The sequence below is a fragment of the Mytilus californianus genome, unplaced genomic scaffold (assembly GCF_021869535.1).
Source record: "Mytilus californianus isolate M0D057914Y unplaced genomic scaffold, xbMytCali1.0.p SCAF_9, whole genome shotgun sequence".
In the NCBI taxonomy this organism is placed as follows: domain Eukaryota; kingdom Metazoa; phylum Mollusca; class Bivalvia; order Mytilida; family Mytilidae; genus Mytilus; species Mytilus californianus.
Genome location: NW_026262745.1, coordinates 59,404,620 through 59,424,641, shown reverse-complemented (window position 1 = coordinate 59,424,641; position 20,022 = coordinate 59,404,620). Strand labels below are relative to the sequence as shown.

The following is a 20,022-nucleotide window of genomic DNA, read 5'->3' as shown; positions in this document are numbered from 1 at the left end:
ACCGATGGATTTTTTTTAATTAGATAAATAAACTGCAAAAAATGCCGTTAATTTTCTAAAATCATGAAACTTTGATAAAAAATAATTATTACCATAGGATTTTCATACAAATTTAGAGCATACTTATGTAAAGAAGATTTTCCAAATGTTTTTACAAAAAGCCGCTTGTGTTTGTCTTTTGAAACAAAAAAGTAAGGTATGTCTTTCCAAAGGGTAGAAATGTCTTAAAGACGAAATTTTGAGTAAAAGTCTAAAATTTCGACCTCATTGTTCTCTTAAAGTAGCACATGAAGGTATATTGTTTATAACATATTTAAATTAACTAGGTGAAAAATAGCTTGTATGCAAATTTTCGTAAAAAAAATCACCGTGGGATCAAAACTGTATCGTATGCCCTTAAAACTCTGTCACTATTTTGTTTTGAACGATAAGTCTTTGATCATTGCTTTTTTATGAAACATTCTAGCTGTTGAACAAACTTTCTTCAAATATTACTGGATTTCTGGATACACTAGAGCGAAAAAGGATGAAAGAGAGCGGTAACGTCATTATAAAATATTTAATCATAACTCTTCTCCATAAAACAGAATATCAATTTTAAATTACCAAAACATGTGAATGAAATCGTAGACCCTTGTTTGTTGAATAATAGAAATGGCATTGTCTGCAGTGTGTCGATCTGCATTTGCAAACAACAATTAATAAATACGTCTGCATACATTGATAAACTACCATATTTTCCGAGCATATACAATTGCATTAAAATCGGAATTATATTGTATTGTATACATGAACTCATAGATCTGTTTATTTACGAAATGGCCTAGCTCAACGTATGAAATCGAAACGGACAATCTTGGATACCTTTTTTAACGGTATATTGTGCTTCTGAAAAAAGCAAGATGCATCGGATGCATTTAAATTTTAGTAATTAATTTAGTAACAACATCTAAAATTGCATCTCGGGACGTTTTGGACTGGTCTTTTTAAAACTTTTTTCATGCAAAATAAAAGATTTTTACGTGTTGTTAAGTTGTACAAAATATTTATCTCAATTACTCTTGATCGACAATCAAATGTTGAAAATTCAGTGGTATTTTTCAATATTTTGTAAATGGTCAGAAAAAAAGCTCAATTGTGTGTTCAATCACATGATAACTTGATCATTATCTATTGCTTATCGTTCGATATGACCAAGTTGTGGTGTGATCTGATTTGCTTCGGTCTCATATTTAATTGGTAATGATTCAATATATATGATAACAACACATCTTTTTTCAAATATCTAAATATACCTGCTACCCCCTCCCCCGCAATCAAACCCACTTGCGCAAACAATTGTAACCTCTACCAATCGAAAAAGTCAAACTGCAAAAATCAAAGCATTTGTATGTCTCCAGTGAAGCAGTAACTGCTTACTCTATTTGAACACTTGACCTTGTCCTTCATTCTTCATTTCAATTTTTGCATGACTGTATCTTCAAATGGAAAAGCAAAATCAAAGTGATGGAAATCATCAATGGAAAGATTGGAAGAGTAGTTTGAATAATTTCAAATAATATTTAGGTACGGTGTCGACAAAAAAGAACATTGATAAAGCACTATTGCTGACAATTGCATTAACTGCAGGTCTGTAGAAGGATAAGCACTCTTTCAGTAGATGAAATGAGCTAAATGTGAATCAATGATAGCGGGTCCCTTGATTTGCACTACAATTTCATTTAAATTGCAGTTTATATCTTATCCAAATGTTCCCTGTTACATGTTTCACCGTTTAAATTTTATCTTTTAAAACCAATGAAATTACAAAAAAAAGATTCTTCTAATAAAGTTTACGATTATCCTTGTATGACATAGGACCAACAGATAAACTTGAAGTTAAGAACTTTATTGTGTCAAACAATTAATATTAAAATGTTGTTTTAGGGCATTTTGTAAGTTGAACATATGTATACTATTTTTTCATGATTATATGACACTGTAAATTAAAAGTTGAAGAATGTATTTTTATCAATTTATAATTTAAATATTTTCCAGAAAAGGGCATTGAAAATGTATTTTTTCAACAAGAACAAATTAAAAAACCTATTTTATTGAAATAGGGATTCTTTCTTGATTGCAAAAATAGATACTTCTTATATCCAAATGACTAAAATTATTCACAGACATTTGATGAGAATTAAACTAAAAAATATTTGTTTGTTTTTTATTAAGAGTTTTAACATTTTACTAACTGTTTCAAGCTAATCACTGATAAGTGAACTAATCAAAATTGTTGATTTATTACAATGATGATTATTGCAGATTTATCAAGTAAATTATAGGCGTTACTTGAATATCTTTTATATATTTATCTTTATAATTATATTTCTTATTTTGTCCTTTTAAAAAAAAATCTTAGTTTTTCATTTATCTTTCAGACATAATTAACAGAATCAATTTATGTAGTGTAGATCAAAAGTATGGGCAATGAATAAATCTATCATTTCTATATATCAAAACATCTGATATACTAATATATACATTTGTGTATTCAATTATGTCATCAAATATTTGTGTATTGAGAGTGTATTGAGATGTATAATGAAGGGTCTGTATAATTATGTTAGACAGGTTGATTAGTTATATAGTCAATTTGATTGGCATCTAAGGAGGTGGGGCATTGTAATTAAGGCCCCACCTTGTCTTTGGTTGTTTGACAGTTGCCAATCATACTGTTATTGTATCATTACTCTAAGAGTTATCTAATCAAAATGACAAAAAAGCCTGCACATCACACACACCTTAAAGACTACATACTTAAATGAACTGCTCCAAAAATATACCAAACTTTTTCACAGTTTATATGTGCATATGTACACAAACATGAGAATTATAGGGAATTATATTTCGAAGTGTATACATTTTGTAGATTTAGTAGCTAACATGTGCTACTTGTTGTTAGGGAATTTCCAATCTTTCCAAAAAATGGGCTGCTCTCGGACAGGTAATTAGATCCTGCTCCACATGTTGCACCAGTCGTGTTGCTCGTGTAAGTACAAACCCGATGATAAGTCTAATATGGTAGTTCACATTCAGGGAAAAGGAGGATGGGATTGTATCTACGACGACTAGAACATACCCGTCCTCATCAGCGAAACAGATATTCCATAACGGTCAACCAACTAATGATTACGTCCGTAAAATTTTCAAAGGGATGACTTCAACTTCCCCAATTGGAACTCTTGGTTTAGTGGGTTCCTTGTCAGCAGCAACTTTGTACCAAGGGAATCTTTATGGGAAATGCAAACTCTGGAATATCGTTCATTAATTGTCATGTGTGATATTTTTTATTGTACAAGCTCTTCGAAGTCATGTTAAAAAGTTGTCAAGAACAGCAACTCTGTAGTATTGTTCATGTACATGTATTTTAAAGCCAGTTATTTACATGGTTGAAATATGATAGATTTTACACTTATTCTATAATGACCAGTTTGATAAAAAAAAAATGAATTAAAAATTAACATTATGATTAAAATTGTAAGGTTTTCCTTATTTTATTTAAGGATAAGAAATAATGTCTGATGTTCAATTATTAATTAGTGTTGAATCTGATGTTATTTAATTTTCCAGGGAAATTAATTATTAATTTGTTACAATCAGCATATTATCATCTATATGTGTAGGATATTAAAACTGTTTCAACCTAATTATTGATACACTATAAATATTAACAGCCACGAAAGTTAGAGTTCTTGACATTATTCTTTTGTAAAACAGGTTTTCTGTAGTATTTTATATTATGAAATAATGCAAAAATTTCACTAGGAAGATTATGTTTTATGTTTTTTTTAGGTGGTTTGATATTTTTTTTTTTTTTGTGTTATGGGGTATTTTTGTGTGTGATCTAAGGGGTGTGAGTAATAAACAAGTGTCATTATTGGATCAGAAAATTCTGACTCTTCCAGGCTATCGAGGTTGACACTCAGTTTACAGCTGTGCTCTTAAAAAAATCCATTCATTTTTTTTGGAATTACTGTTCAGTATTTAATTTTCTTGTCATCTTGTCCGTTTATTTTATACTTTTGCTTAAAATTTTCCTTTCATATTCTCAATTTTTATATCATATCTCAAAGCAATTTCAATTTCTTTGTCCCTTACACAGGTTTCCGCTGAATTCTTAAGTTTCCTAATGTCATGTGGTGGTGATACAAATTTTAAGGTGCAGCCATGATAAAGTCCATGGCCTGCAAAATTTATTAGGATGAAAAATTGAATTGGAATGTGTAAAACTACATCATGTGGGCAAGATCTATCAAATAGTTAGGAGCAGTTGTGGGTAAAAAAGTGGAACAGAAGGAAGAGCAACAAAAAGATGAAGATATACTGTAGGAATCAGAAGGGGGTTTAAAGGCGGATATAGAACAGCAATAGTTCATCAAATAAGACATTCTTGTTGTTGCAAAAAGAAAAACAAATAATATAACTTTAAAAATATACTTTATTAAGAAATTTTGATGTACGAAAAAGCAGTAACTACTTCCAAAATGTTTACAGCACAAAAACATGCTTAACAAGTCTGGCAAATATTACCGTCATAAGTACAGTGGCAAGCAAATTTCACTCTAAATGTTGGTGAGAAAAATCCAAACCACTTGCTAGTACAGTACTGGAAACTTTTTACCAGGACAGAATTTACACCTTGCTTTCAACTTTAACTCTCATCCATTATTTACATTATGACATTCTTTCAAGGGGGAAATAACTTAATTTCTTTTATCAAACATTAAGCTGTCCTTAAATAAAATATTTCGAGAAATTTTTTTTTTTTAAAGTTTCGTGACTTCAAAATATAACAGATGGTAAAAATGTCATTTTAGCTTCTTGTCAAATTAAAGATTTCAACAACTAAAATTTATAAATTTTTAAGATGCATTGTACATGTAAATAAACTGACATTTTCTATCGTCTAATGTAAATGATTTCTTTATTCTTAAATTTCATTCTATAACCATTTCACTTTCACTTTCAAGTTTTCTGTACTTTCACTTTTGAAGTGTTTCCAAAATAATCTAATATCTACTTGGTAACAACTAACAGTTATAATATATTAAAATCATCAAAATATGACATCTGCAAAAATAATGTAAATGCTATGTAGTTAATGGCTTGCAAAATGCACAACTGCTTGTATGAAAACTTTTGATGCTGTGACCAGACAATCAGTATCATGACAAGGATCACATGACATTGTATGCTTGCAAGTTTGTGGCAAATCGACTTTCTGATAACATAATAACATTACTCCAAAACAACTTTCGAAGAGTCAAAAACTACATTTATCAAGATTTTTTTTAAATAAATAAAAATGTCTACATTCTTCTTACACTTTCGCTATAATCTACCATACACATATAATGCAAAAATATTATTCATAAACAAGAAAAATAAATAAAAAACATACAAATTCTTCTCAAATGAAGATGGACGGATTTCTTAATTAATGGATGGAACTTAACTCTCATGTAATACTAGTTTCCATGACTTCTTTGTTTAATTACTTACAAATCATTGCATTATTCGAATTCATTTAACAAGACACTGCAGTTTCTCATGTTCTGAATTTCTTATTGTCTTTGCATATTTTTCTTTTTTTTTAATTTTTAGCACCAATTTTCCAAATTTTCGTTTTTACATTCTTAAATTCAAAGCCCAGTGAAATTCTAAGAGAGTGTCTTTTTACACTTTATATTAATGACATATTATTGTGAATATTTAAATACCTTCTAAAATGAGTAATGTCCCTTAATTACAAGATTTATGTCCCTTCCTAAAGGTATGAAAATAGATGTCTGTTTAAAACCAATAAGACAGCAATCAGCCAAAATAGACATTTCAAGGTCATGGTATCTTGATGGACAAGTGAACATTCTGCATGGCAAGCTCGACTTACCAGGAGAAAACATAGGATTGGTTGATCTGACAATATTTCACAAATCAAAATACAAAACAATTAAATTCAAAAATAATTAAGATAAAATAAAGTTTACAGAACAGAAATTTTAAACCCCAAACATATTTTTAAATTTGACAGATTCTACCGCATATAAAATTAATATCACTGTAACCAAAAATTATCATTAATAATTTGCATATCTACAAATAAATAATAAAACACAGCACTGTACAGAAAAATATCACAGATTGATTAAAGATAAACAATAACACCCTTCCCACAAGTTGACATTTATTATTAAAGATTGAGACATTTTAACCCCCTTTTCACTTTAACTTTTTAAAACTGATTGGAGAAAATTATAGCAGAAAAATTGATTTACTTAATGATAAGTCGGTCAAAAATATTGGTAAAATACTTTTTTCATGTAATGATAATTAACATAAATAAATATTTGCTGGAATTTTGGTTTTAACCAAATACAGAAAAGAAATTTTCATGGGCCGAAATTTTCTGTTTTATAACGAAATTTTATGCAAGTATCTAACTACCATTGGTGTTTACCATTAACAGTGGGAGGCCTTGAATATTTGAAACTTGTGATCTGAAAAATCATAACGTTTTTCTTATTTTGAAGACAAATAGTTAAAATCACTGATATCACAAATCTGTTTTCTGATCATCGCAAACATTATACTTGCAATTTTAAAATTCTGAGAAAATTTGGTTTCCATGGAAACTGCAACTTTCATGTATCACAGTACTGTCTGGTGATAAATGCTTATTGGCAGTGGATATATAATATTGTAGCCATGGAAACCCCTAGCATCAATTTTTCTACGTATCCCATGGCAACCAGATCTATAAGTCAATATCACATTTGTTGCTATGTAAATTGTTTAAAACCTAAATAATTAGTTATAAAATTTGGATCAAAGCACATCATTTCCTAAACTCTTCAAGGACGTGTCAATGTCATCAAGGTAGCTGCTTCGCTCAGGTGATCGACTACGATGTGCAGAATAACCCAGGTAGGAAGTATTGGGACTACGATATCTGAAAAATAAATTAAATTGCATAAAACACTGAAATTTTAAAAACATTTTTTTAGGAATTGATAAAGGAATAAATTTATGATTTCATCATAACCTATTTCAAAGGCAAACTATGAAAAACAAAAAACTTTTAACTAAAATAGCAAAATGTTTTTTTTACATATTGATACACAAAGACAATTTCAAGCAAAATTCAATACTGAAAATTAAATTGGCACTCAAAATGTCAAGGCTTTACATCTCATAATTTCCTATGACAAAAGTGTTATACAATCATTTTCCAAATAAATGGTGTTATTTTTCAATTTTCTATTCTTATACATATCATGCATACTAATGTACCTAAACATGTTTTTTTTTATTTTAATAGCTAAAGAATAAAATTACATGCTATTGATTCAAGTTTGTTTTTTTAACATCCATAACTGCATAAAAATATAGATGTGAGAAAAAATATATATGTGATTTATTTGCAAAACAAACAGCATTTGCAACTGATATAAACAAAGGGAGATAAGTAAGTTATAAACTTTACTGCAACAACACAGGGGAGACAATTCAAAAAGTACTGAAAATCTTCAGCTTGAAATGTTAGTAAAATCTGAATAATTTTAAAATATAACTGAATGCTGTACAATCAAACAATGCAAAAATACATATCACTAATAATAAATTGAGAATAGCATTCTGGATAATTCATATCACCCATACTTACAGTGGAAAATATATAATTACTCTCTGCAGTAAATAAAAAGAGATTTTTAATTGGTAAAAATTTGAAAAAGAAAAATTGATTAAATAAGGGATAACTGTAGCATTTTGTATGTGTCTGTCCCATGTAATTCTGTAATTCAGTATTTGTTTGTAAGTTTCTATCAGTTATATTTGTTTTTTGGATTATTATTTTGGGACAAATCTTGTTGTATGTTTTTTTGTTTGAAATATGAATATTTTGTCATGGCAGTTCCTTATAAAGCTAACTATATTTTTGGTGTTTTGAGATTCAATGAGAAAAAGATAAAAAATAAATACAGCCATGAAACATTAAATTTGAATTTTTAATAACATTTTTGAAGATTTTTAGAACTTTAACAAACTATATTTCAATTTTTATGTCATTTGGTCTCTTATGGAGAGTTGTCTCATTTGCAATCATACCACTTCTTCTAATTTTTATATATTTAATTGAAACTAAAATGAATTCAAGTGTAACATTTTATCTATACCTTGCAGGACTTGGTGACCTAGATCTTGACCTTGACCTAGTTCTGCTGGTGGTCGTTGTTTTCAATGTGCGATGATAACTGTAGGATGAGCCTCCAGCGTTGGTAGAAAAGTCCATTGTAGGTATAGGTGGATTAAATCCATGGCGTTTTAATTCCTGGCATGCTCTTTCTCTGTAAGAAAAATTGGACAATAAAGTTAACAACAAATATCAAAGGGTACTAAACACATATGTTGGTAATATCAATAACCTCTGCCTAACTAGTCAGTGTTTACATTTATTGGTTAACACTGTGTATTATCAACTTTACTTATTTAAACATATCACAGAATTCTCAGTCTTTTTTCCGCTGGTGGTAACTTGAAAAAAATCTGCTGGTCCTCTATATCATTTCTATTGCAAAATACCAACATTATGTTGGTTCTTTGCAAATTTTTGGTGGTCAAAGCTTTTGGACCATACACGACATGTGATATCATAGCAATTTCATTGTGCATGAATTGTTTCTCGATTAAGTTTTAATCAGGTACATCCATGACAAAACTCTTGAAAACCAAATATATATTTCTTTAAAGACCATATATAAAACATAATTATGAAACATTTGCCACTTGATGTTAAGCCAACAACAATCAATCAATCAATAAAACATAATTCAGAACACGATTTGTAAACCTTTACAAAAATGTAAATGCCCACACCTTTCAAACTTTTCACTTGTCAGATTTCTTCTCAATCTTTCAACATCTCCCTCCAGTTCAACATTTCTTGTCCTCAGTGAAGCTATCTCTCTACCCTGACTTTGTCTGAAATTAAATAAAAAATAATTGTAACATATATAATTTTTGTTGTTGATGTAACTAAAAAAAATACTTCATTTTGAAAAAAAGCTCTTTTTAATCCTACTTTCAATGAAATATAGTGATGTGCCTTTTATATCCATCAATGTCAAGTCTTCCTATCATTGTGAAGCAGAATTCACTAAGGGCTAGTCCAGAAAATAATGTGCCTTCCAACCTCTCCAGATATATTTTTTGCTGGAATAGCCCTAAGCTATGGAATTTTTCACCCACCAGAAGACACAATTAACTGGGTTTACACCATCTTGAGACACAAAAACTACATTTTACAAATACAAAAATGGTAAAATTTTTCCTTTAATTCATAGAAACATTGATATAGAATACAATAATTTATTCACCACACCCAAATTTGCTTAAATCTATGTTTATAGATAAAGCATTTTTAAAGTTAATTAATTAAACATGATTTTGTCTAGAAAACATCCAGATAAGTAATCATTTTTAATTTGTTTTTCAAAAGGATAAATATTCTAGCATTATTTTAGGACTTACATTTTACTTTCGTTTAGAGACAATCTATCCTTCAGCATTTGTATCTCGGCACTCTTCTCCTGTTGATTTAACTGCGTCTGGAACTCTTTCTCTCGGTTATTCTGTAGAAGGCCTTCTAAGCTCTTTAAGTTGGTCCTCTCGGCAGACACCTGACTCTTTAATAAGTCTGTTTCTTGTCTCATATCATCTACTAAGTTTTGTAACTGTCAAAGGAAAAGTTATTATTAATGAAATTTGTTTAAGCAGGAAGGAAGAAGGGTTTTTTTAAATGGTGTTTTTATATATGTGTATGCGTCATAAATATATACATGTTGATAAAGCCATTTAAAATTCAAAAAGAACCTTCTCATTATATTTTGGTAAGGGATGTTTCATAATAAAGAACGTTGGATGAAAGGAAAGAAATTATTATGTTTGGCCATTTGTTGTACAGGTCATGTATGGAGTAATTAAATTAGACCTATGCAAAATTACACCAAGAATTGGGGAGATTTTTAAAGGTTTTTTTTCTGAATTTCCTACCCTCCATCTTCCATTTAAATGGAATAGCTCTAACTTGCATGTAGCAAGTCTGCTTAATGGTGTGTCTATCGTTTTAAAATATAGGCATACATTAAAAGGTTATAGGGTTATATTGAAGAATTTGACTTTTGCAGAATATTTCTTGCACTCATAAAGCTCCTGCTAAATTAACTTTTACTCAGCTCAATATTGCATTATCAAATATTACTATATTTAGATACAAACACTGTTCCATTGTTCCTGGGATAAGTAAAAATCGCAGAAAATGAGATCTGTGGGGACACCATCTTTCTAGTCTTTTACGTGAAACTTAACTTACCTGTTCTCTATCTAATGAAGCAGACGTCAACTGTCTCTGTAAGGACTCCTTGCTACCCTCCAACTTGGCACAAAGTTCCCTCACCGCTGTCAGATCTACAAGTAAGTTCTGCTTTTCTTCCTCTACTATTCGGAGGTTCTCCTCTAAATTGCCAACAGATCTTGTAAGGTTGGATACTTGGAGCTCATAGGCCTGCTGACCATTCAAATGCTGAAATAACAAAAATATAAATTTAAATATGAAGTTTTATAGTAAAATATTTAACTTTTTAGCAAACTGTTTACTTCAAGACAACCTTTCACTGTCAAAACTGAAAGTAGAGGTTACTCAATGAAGCTAATACATGTATCCACTTTCAGCAGGTGATTTTTATTTAGAGGTGTCCTGAAATTCAGTTTCAACTGTGTTTCAATTTTGTTAATTGATACTGAAGACCATATACGCTGATGCAGACATTTATAATGAAAAAAATATAAAGATAACACAAACAACATCGGTTGCCAAACTTGGCAGTATTCAGTTCTAATAAAAAACAGAGTTCTGCAAAATTCATGAAAAAATGTTTTTTGTTAAAGATTATCATTACACAGGAGAACGATCAAAATAATTCTTGAAATACATTGAAATGGTTAATCAATAAAAACTTTTTATAGTATAAACATATGATAACTCATAAAAATAATTCTATTTTTTTTCTCATGCATACAATCAATAAGCAAACTAAAAATATGCAAAATGTGAATATGTAATATAAACCATGATCTATGGCTACAACAGTGGAACAATATGGACTGCATTAAACTTTCTAATATAAAAATGCAAATTTTGAAATATGTTTGCTGAAAAAACTTTAAAAGTGCATTCTATTATTTTGTCTGGAACTGGAATTCCTTTTTTCATCAAAATACATTCTTCAATTGACTACAAAAATTAAAATTCAATTAAAATAATTAATGTCCCACTGTTGCAAAATCTGTCTGTCTAACAGCAAAAGATAAAGATGTCAAAATTTAAACTGTTAAAAATTTATTTATTTCTTTCAAATTTCTTGAGATAATTTTTTTACAGAAAAAAAGCTAAAGATATTTATTTTCTGCCATACCGATATACAAAATAAACGAAAGCAATGCAACTGATCATTGAAAATAAGAAAAATTTTCCAAATCTGAATCAGTCTTTACAGTTTTCTTTGCTGTTGGACAAAATAAAATAAAATGAATAATTTAAATGACCAACATTATACAGGTTACCTTGGAGGTGGAATCATTCTGTAGTGGGTTATCTCCCTGTAACAAAATTGAAGTTACCTCCCTTTAATCATTAAGCCTGGTAAATGTTTTGATATGCAAACCTTTTCTAAGGAAGGCTAACTAACCTGTAATGATTTCACCTACCAAAGTACAAACTATGATAGATATTTTTCATCAACAATTTTCATAATAACATTTGAGTCCTATTTGGTGTAATGGGGATAAAAATATATGTGTGGTTCCAGTTACATCCTGAAACCAAATCAGTAGGTATGCATTTTTCTTTTATCGTTTTCTTTCATATTGTCAAAATCTGGCAAAAAAATTGTGTTTTCACTGATTCCTGTTCCAATATTATAAACACCCCTTCCAAAAGTTCACCATTTTCTACATGTTTGATTGTAAAATAAAGACATGTTATTTTTTTAGTTTATTTTGGTGCATAGTTAAGAATTATTTGCATTTTAGCCGTAGTGGATACTTTCATGGAAATTCAGATGACAGAAGTCTGCGAATTTAATTTCTTAAGTTCAAAAAATATTTTTCAGAAATGCAAAAATAAGTTCTAGGGTCAGTCAATTAACTGGAACCACACATATATTTTCTTTGGCCTAAAACAGAAATTAAAAAAAATATAATCCTTCATATAAACACCACTACCTCTTGAATTTCTCTTTCTAAGTTGTCAATTTTGTCTCTGTTTCTTCTGATCTCAGAGTCTTTGGTCATCAGTTCCAGCCTCAGATTGGATCCTTCACTCTCCAACTGATGTGATGAGGTTTGGTACTGTTCTGCTTCCATTGATAAGGCTCTATACTGCTCTAGCAGGTCAGATCGTTCTGATTCCTAACAAGGTACAATAAAAATATAAACATTGATGGAACTTCATTTTTTACATAAAAATTTGTGTTTGTTTAATATTTCCAGATTTCATTTCTTAAATATTAAGGATAATTTCTTTGATAACAAAATAGACAATAGTTTAAACAAATTTGTCACACAATGATTTATAGTGTGACAAGGGAATAACTCTAACTGTTATATATGTTTACAGTTTTTATGTGCATTCTCTGTAATTGATAAGAAAACAGCAAATTTTAGAACACCATCAAAAGAACTATTTAAACAGTATTTAAACCCTTTAAAACTATTGAAAAGAAGTTATTTGATGTTTCAATACATGACCTAAAATCCCTTAAATCATGACAAAACCAAAAAGCCTTTATAAAGATGTTCTTCATCTCAAAGTACATGTGAGGCCTTCAACAATGAGCAAAGACCAACACCTAACTGTAAGTTCAAGATGGCCGCTCATTAATTTCAAGATTTTCTAGACTAGTACCTTTCTAGACAGTAAATCTTCAGTCCTCTTCACTTCAGTCATATAATCCTGGACTTGGGATTTGAGCTGTTCCCGGTCATCTAAAGCATCTTGTAACTCTTGATTTAATTTCTACAAATAAGATATATATACAGAAATAACATTTCCAAAAAAACAACCTTTTTTCATTCCTGTATATTTGTATTATTCATTATTAAATCAAAACACATTGACCTTAACAATAACTGATTTTAACTTTTCTTTATAATTTTGTTCATAAATTTCTAAGTTTTATATTTTTTTCCTTTCAAGTTTATTAGACAAACATTAAGATCTCAATATCTTTTTTTAAGCTTAGCCTGGCATCCTGACCCAATCTAATACTTCGTCGATAGGGCCAGGCGTAATACAATCCACGTGACCAACTATCAGCGCTGAACAGGACTGAATTACTGCGCATGTGCGTATTTTATAATCAAGGAATATATCGATCGGATTGTTAATTAACTGTTGATTCATGATGTTAATCAACAACGTTTGGATTATATTTGTTAAAGTTTTCGAAATTTGCATTTCATATGAAAATAAAAATAGTCTTCAATAAATTTGTGGCAATATAAATATTTCCCGCCATGTGTCAAGAAATGACGCTATCCTAAGATGCATCATTCTAACATCCAATTGACGGAACCATGTTGTTGTATTCCGCCTGGCTCTACTGTCAAGCAGTTGGCCAGGATCCCAGGCTATTTTTTAGCTGTGCATTTTCTTCAAACAGATAAGAAAAATAAAGAAATAAAATTGATGCTGGTTTGACAGCAAGAGTCTTATAAAAAAAGAAACTGTCAAGTTGCCTTTTTGTCTAGTTTTTTGTTGCACTGTTTTTTTACAAGTATTTTTTCAAAATGTTTTATATTTCAAAATTGTAATCATGTCAATTCCTCTGGTAATGAAATGTGGCTAAAAAATTGCAAAAAAAATCAACAATCACTTTACTATTTCCAGAAAAACCTGCAGATATCATAAGCTGACAGACTTTTAAAAAAATTATGGTTTTGAAGACAAAAATTACTTAAAAAAACAATCAAAACAACAAATGTATTGAAATTTAAAATATCAAATAAATCTGGTCGAGGAAACTGTTGCAGGGTCTAGTAAATTTTCTAATTTTTAAAATTCAGCGAATTTTTTAACCTTGTGATTGCTCGAACTGTGGTTTCATTATTATTCATGGATACCAATTTAAGTGGATTTCATGGGTGAAGGTGAGCCATAAATTTAAATGTTCAACGAAGTACAAATTTCCTGTAGGGTTGGTTGTATGCAGACTTTGAAAAAACCATGAAATCAAATATCATTGCAAAAACAAGTTTCCCTTAATTCACGAAAAATTGGTACCCATGCAAATAAATGAATCCACAGTAAAAAAATTAGGAACGATGTCAATACCTGATTTTCTCTGGTCATTACAGCTAAATCATCCTGGAGACGTCTATTCTCTCTCAGAGCAATATCTTTACTACGACTCGTCTCACTCAGATCTTCAGTAGTGCTATCACACTGTCTGTGTAAACTCTTAATCTCTCTATCCTTCAAACCTAGGTTATCACCGGCATGCCTGGAAAAATAATCAAACAAATTGTTAAATAAGGCATGTTTGTAGTTATGTCTCAAATATTTACTGAGAGCAATGGATGAAGACACCTGTAAGGCCTATCCACTAAAACATATATGTTGCCAAGTGTATTCAATTTAAAATAGAGCAACCTCCTAAAGAAGCAAATTGGGAGACATATATGTATACCTACATCTTCAACCCCTCTAAAATGATCTGTAAAGTGAGATTAGCTGGACTTAATGGTGGTAAATTTGGAAAGCCTCTTGATAAAAATGATATGTGATATAGGGGAAGAAATTTTGCGAACTAACAAGCCACCTAAAGGCACTTCAAAGAGTTGTTGCATGGGTTCATAAAGTCTAAAGAGCATGTAAGGAGTCTGAACCCACTTCAATTGAAATTGAATTAATGTTGACTATTTAAGAAAGCTTGAACATGTATAGGGAATTATCAATAAAAAGTATACACTTGGTCAAGTAAAAATAAAAAGTGAAATGCCACCCCTCATTTATTTCTGAAACAACCTTTTCAATTGAATGCCTGCAATCTTTTTCAAAATGTAGAAATCTTTTTCCAATATCACTCTTCAATTGCTTATCATTTTAATTAGCATAGTCAATTTCTTAACAAGTTTAACTTACTCTAGCTGAGCCTCCAGTTCATTTACTCGGATCTTCAAATCACTCATAAGTTTTTCCTAAAATGAGAAAATCAAAATAATTAAATATACATACAGAACTTTGCCTGACGATTAAAAATTGCATTAAGTAAATTGGTATGGACAATGGAAGAGTCAAAGCAAAGACTAGATTTCGAATTAGCTAAGAACACAGCATTTAAAGTAACAGCAAAGACTGGTCAGCTTGCAGTCAAAATTATATATTTGGGTACAGTGACATGTCTTCCTGTGTTATGTGTGTACTGTTATTTTGTGAACTTCATATCCAGCTCCATGTGTTTTTCTAGAACATAGCAGGGTTCATAATTTTATCACACTAAAACATGATCATCCCGAATAATTAGGAAAAATAGGAATTTTACATATATACACAACGATATTCACATTTTTATTTTACTCACTAAAATAAATAGCTTGCAAAAATTAGTTGGTTTACGGTACACATTTCAGACCTTTTCAATTTTTATTTTGCACTGACCTTTACTAAAATATCCTCATTCAATCTAGCAATTTTTTCTGTCTTTTCATCAATGGCCAGTTGAAGACCATCCTTCTCTCTATCTAGAGAACTGATAGTAAGCCTTTGTTGACCAGCCTCATCTTTGGTATTCAGAAGAGCTCTATTCATTTCAGCAATCCTGTCTTCTAACTGCAAGATCTTTTCTTCTTGTGTTTGAACAGTATGTTCTCTTCTTCCAAGACGTTTTTGTGCATCTTCTAATGATTTCTCAGTCTCTTCAGCAAGCATTCTAAAAGCAGAAACGAATATTTTGTTATATCAATTATCATTTAATTTTTCAGGGTTTTTTTTAACACCAGTAAATTGATGAATATATAAAAACTTAAAGATCAATGGTTGGTGTCTGCTTATGAATGTACAGTGGCAAATACATCATGCATATCCAGATGTGAACAAGTGAACATTTTATTGATGGCTAGGTACTGATGATTATGATGGATTGGTGTTTAACATACAGTGGCAAATATTACATATCAAAATAAGGAGATGTGGTATTATTGCCAATGAGACAACTATCCACAATAGTTAAAATGAAGTGGATGTAAGCAATTATAGGCAACTGCACGACCTTCAACAATGAGAAAAACCCATATCATATAGTTGGTATAAGAGAATTAGGAATTTAAATATACAACGAAATATAGGATTATATGCAGACTTTGGCAAAACCATGAAGTCAAATATCATTGAAAATGCAAGTGTTCCTCATCCAAGAAAATTGTGCCATATTTTTAACTTGCTACTTCACAAGGTAACTATTCTGTTTCTGAACTGACCATTTTTTGCTATTACTCCTAACTGTAGGGTAGGTACTGGATTTAGGTACAGATCTCAGAAGCCAAGGTATTTGAACATCCACACAACAGCTCCAATCATGATAAAATTTGAAGGTTTGATTGTATAAAATCCTTGCCCACATTTTTGAAATTTTGTTTTCTTGACCTGTAAAATTCTTACTTCATTTGTGTAGCTGTAGATCTGTGCTGAGAGGCCTCATCCTGAGTGTGGCCCAGACGAAGAGCTTGGTCTTTCACTTGGTCCTCATAGTGTCTGACGTCTTCTCTTAGAGTTGTTACTCTGACAACGTACTCACTCTTCTCTGTTTCAGACTGGAAAAAAGTAAAAACAAGAAGTTGTAGACATTGAGGCGCTAAGCATATCTATATCTGAAAGTATCTGAAAACAGGAAGTAATTGTTTGACTGATCTTAAAAGTGCTCACACGTTACAGTTCATCACTGTCAATAAATGGAAAAATATAAAATATATTTGTACAGTAGTACTTATGAAGTCATTTGGTTCAGTAGTATTTGAGAAAAGTGTGAGGAATAAATTTGTCGGACAAACGGTCAAATCAGGTGATCAGAACCAACAAATATTTTAAGTGAAGTCCTAGTACTCCAAGAGTGAAGGAATAATATACACTTTTGTACATTTATTTCACAGATTTATAAAATTATGATTTGCATACTATTATTTTTGCCGTCTATCGATATACGATATAATTTTTTCCAAATGCCTAAAAAATACTTTCAAGTTGCAATAATTTTCACACTTGCACACAAAAACATTCTTTTTTTTTTTTTTTTTTACAGAAATCAATATTCTTTGCAGTATTTATACAGCTAATTTAATTTTTTGGAATCTGTGAAATTACATTTTATACCAAACAGATAAATCTTAAATCAACTTTTTATGGCCTAAAATGTAAAATGACCTGTATCAAAATCTAATTTTCAACTTCTGACTATTTCCCCAAGAGAGTTTATACACAAGACTTACATTATGTAGAGCATTTTCCAGGTCCTCAATTTTCTGTTCAAGCTTGGCCCTGTCTGATAGGGAAGATTCTGTTGCAATCTTCAACCTCTCTCGTAGACTATCCCTCTCCGTTGTCATCCTCCTGAGGTCTGCTATTCCATCATCTCTTTCATTCTCCACTCGCCTTAAAATTGCCTGAGCTGCCAATGATGTTTTAGGAGATTTTGGTGATCGAACAAGTTCTCTCCTTATTCTCTGAAGCTCATCTTTGGTCTAAAAACAATAAAATAAAACTATGGTTATAATAAATACATAAATACAATAGTTTAATCAGATGCTTGCTGTTCATATTTTCAACTTTTCATTTATATTTTTTTATAAGCACATATATATATATTTTATCTCAATGGATATTTTCAGGATATTCATATTTAGTTAGACCAAAGCAATTCTTATCTAGTACAAAGCAAGTCTTTATTCTATATTCAACTCAATTCTCACGAGGGGAGTGAGACCGAGATATTTTCCCATTCAAATGGAAACCATAAGGGCTATTCCATAAGTTATCGCAAGGGGCCATGGGAGGCACTTTTATAAAACACTGAACACCCTTAAAATAAAAAGATTCATTTTACTTATAATTTTTTACAAAATTCCACAAAAATTCCGAGAAAAATCCAACTATATTATTGATTAGAGTCCCCCACCCCATAAATTTTGGAACAGCCCTAAATAAATCAACTGTTAACCACATGAAAAACAACCTGAATATTTGGCACAATGACAGAACATTTTACTTAACTTCTCTTTAAAGAGTAACCAAATGAAAATGAATAAGGGAGATAACTCTGATAATAAATCAGTAATGTGTTTTTAATAATCTGTATCATAAATGCCTTTTAAGCATTTATATGAAACAAAATTAAAATTATCTGTGTAACTTAATAGCTTATAATATATCTGTCACCAAGGTCCAGAGCACTGTTAGATTAGGCGGAGCTAACTCGTATACTCGAATCAAGGGACAGGGGGTAATTCTATCGCTAGACTTAATGTTCTGAATGGCATAGCTAAAACGCAAGGAAGGTTTTCATAATTTAATTAACGATAACAATTTAGATAAATGATGATAACAAATCAATAAGTAAACAATACCAAATAATAATAATATTCTAATTAAGTACAAGATTATAAAAGCTAAATATCAAATCCAAAATATAACTTTTTCTCTTTCCAATAAAATAACTGCCAAAACTACTAAATCATATAACGAACTTCATTTCAAAATCAAAATGTAAAAGCCTAAAAAATATAATAATTCTCAAATAGAAATTGCCAAAGTAAAAATGTGAGTCAGAGATAACACTACACAGTCAACTGGTAGACTGGTAGACAGTCTTGAAGGTCCAGTATAATGACATTAGTAGTGAGAGGTTACGGTTCTGAAACACTCACTGTTTTCTAAAAAATGCTCAAAAAATAAAATGTGAGTCAAAGATAATTTTTTGTCTCAACACTACAAAGTCAACTGGTGGACTGATCGACAGTCTTACAGATCCAGTATAATAGACTTTAGCAGTGTAAGTTTAGGTTTCCGAAAAGATGATTGCTTTTCCTAAATTTTACAATGCCATTTATACTAAAACCAAAAACTAATCAACATGACACAATGTGTAAATAGTACTCTCATTAGCAAAATAGAGTATAATTAAACAAAGCATAATTCCTTCATGTTTTGATAAAAACTTAAAATATCCTAGTGACATGCTAATTACAATTAATATTTCAAACCAAATTACTTTGAGCAAACTGTAACATGTCAAGTACTTGCCACAACATACATGTAGGTAAAAATGAATAAAAATTTTACAAAATAAAAACACAAAATTTTCTTTCTAAAATAAAACATTCTTTTATACTAATTACACTAATAAAAATATAAGGCAAAGTACACACCACGACATATCTTTAAAATTGTTGACAAAAACATAGTAGTGATTTTTTTATAGTTTTAAGAAACAAGACTTTACCTCATCATACATTGTGCTGAGCTTGTCTCTCTCTGCTGTCAAAACTTTAACATTAGCTTGAATCTGGAATATGACGAAAAGATAAATGTTTTATATTTGTAAGTTTGGTAACCTACCAGTGACAGATAATACACTAATCTTGAATTGTTTTTTTTACGAATGAGCTACACCGGTTGACCAGAGGTCAATCGATGTAAACAACATCATTGAACATCGGTTCTTACTGTGATGTAATAATTTTTATAAGCATTGTGACAAAGGAAATTTACGGGAAAATACATGAATCCAAAAGCCGTCTATTCAAGTTACAGTTAAAATATAATTTAATAAATCATGCTGTATTTGTATTTAAGTCTATTTCAAAACTGTAGAACATGCACTTTAAAAAAAGACTGTTTTCTAATATTTATGTTTCTTTTATGTCTTCAAATCA

At 30.2% G+C, this 20,022-nt stretch overlaps 1 protein-coding gene across 5 annotated transcripts in view; it reads right to left on the bottom strand.

The window, feature by feature from the left end:
* Positions 1-4,462: 4,462 nt before the first annotated feature.
* The window catches only part of LOC127716279 (centrosomal protein of 135 kDa-like), a 56,689-nt gene continuing 41,129 nt past the window's right edge, over positions 4,463-20,022 (bottom strand). For all 5 annotated transcript variants that reach the window (XM_052222437.1, XM_052222439.1, XM_052222438.1 and 2 more), the window contains 13 exons: positions 19,590-19,652; positions 17,581-17,832; positions 16,757-16,908; positions 15,758-16,028; positions 15,242-15,297; positions 14,432-14,600; positions 13,004-13,114; positions 12,322-12,507; positions 10,412-10,621; positions 9,571-9,773; positions 8,917-9,021; positions 8,217-8,387; positions 4,463-6,991 (listed from right to left, as the gene is read on the bottom strand). In XM_052222437.1, the coding sequence (XP_052078397.1) occupies positions 6,868-6,991; positions 8,217-8,387; positions 8,917-9,021; positions 9,571-9,773; positions 10,412-10,621; positions 12,322-12,507; positions 13,004-13,114; positions 14,432-14,600; positions 15,242-15,297; positions 15,758-16,028; positions 16,757-16,908; positions 17,581-17,832; positions 19,590-19,652 (2,073 nt within the window). In that variant the 3' untranslated portion in view covers positions 4,463-6,867. The remainder of the gene's footprint in view (positions 6,992-8,216; positions 8,388-8,916; positions 9,022-9,570; positions 9,774-10,411; positions 10,622-12,321; positions 12,508-13,003; positions 13,115-14,431; positions 14,601-15,241; positions 15,298-15,757; positions 16,029-16,756; positions 16,909-17,580; positions 17,833-19,589; positions 19,653-20,022) is intronic.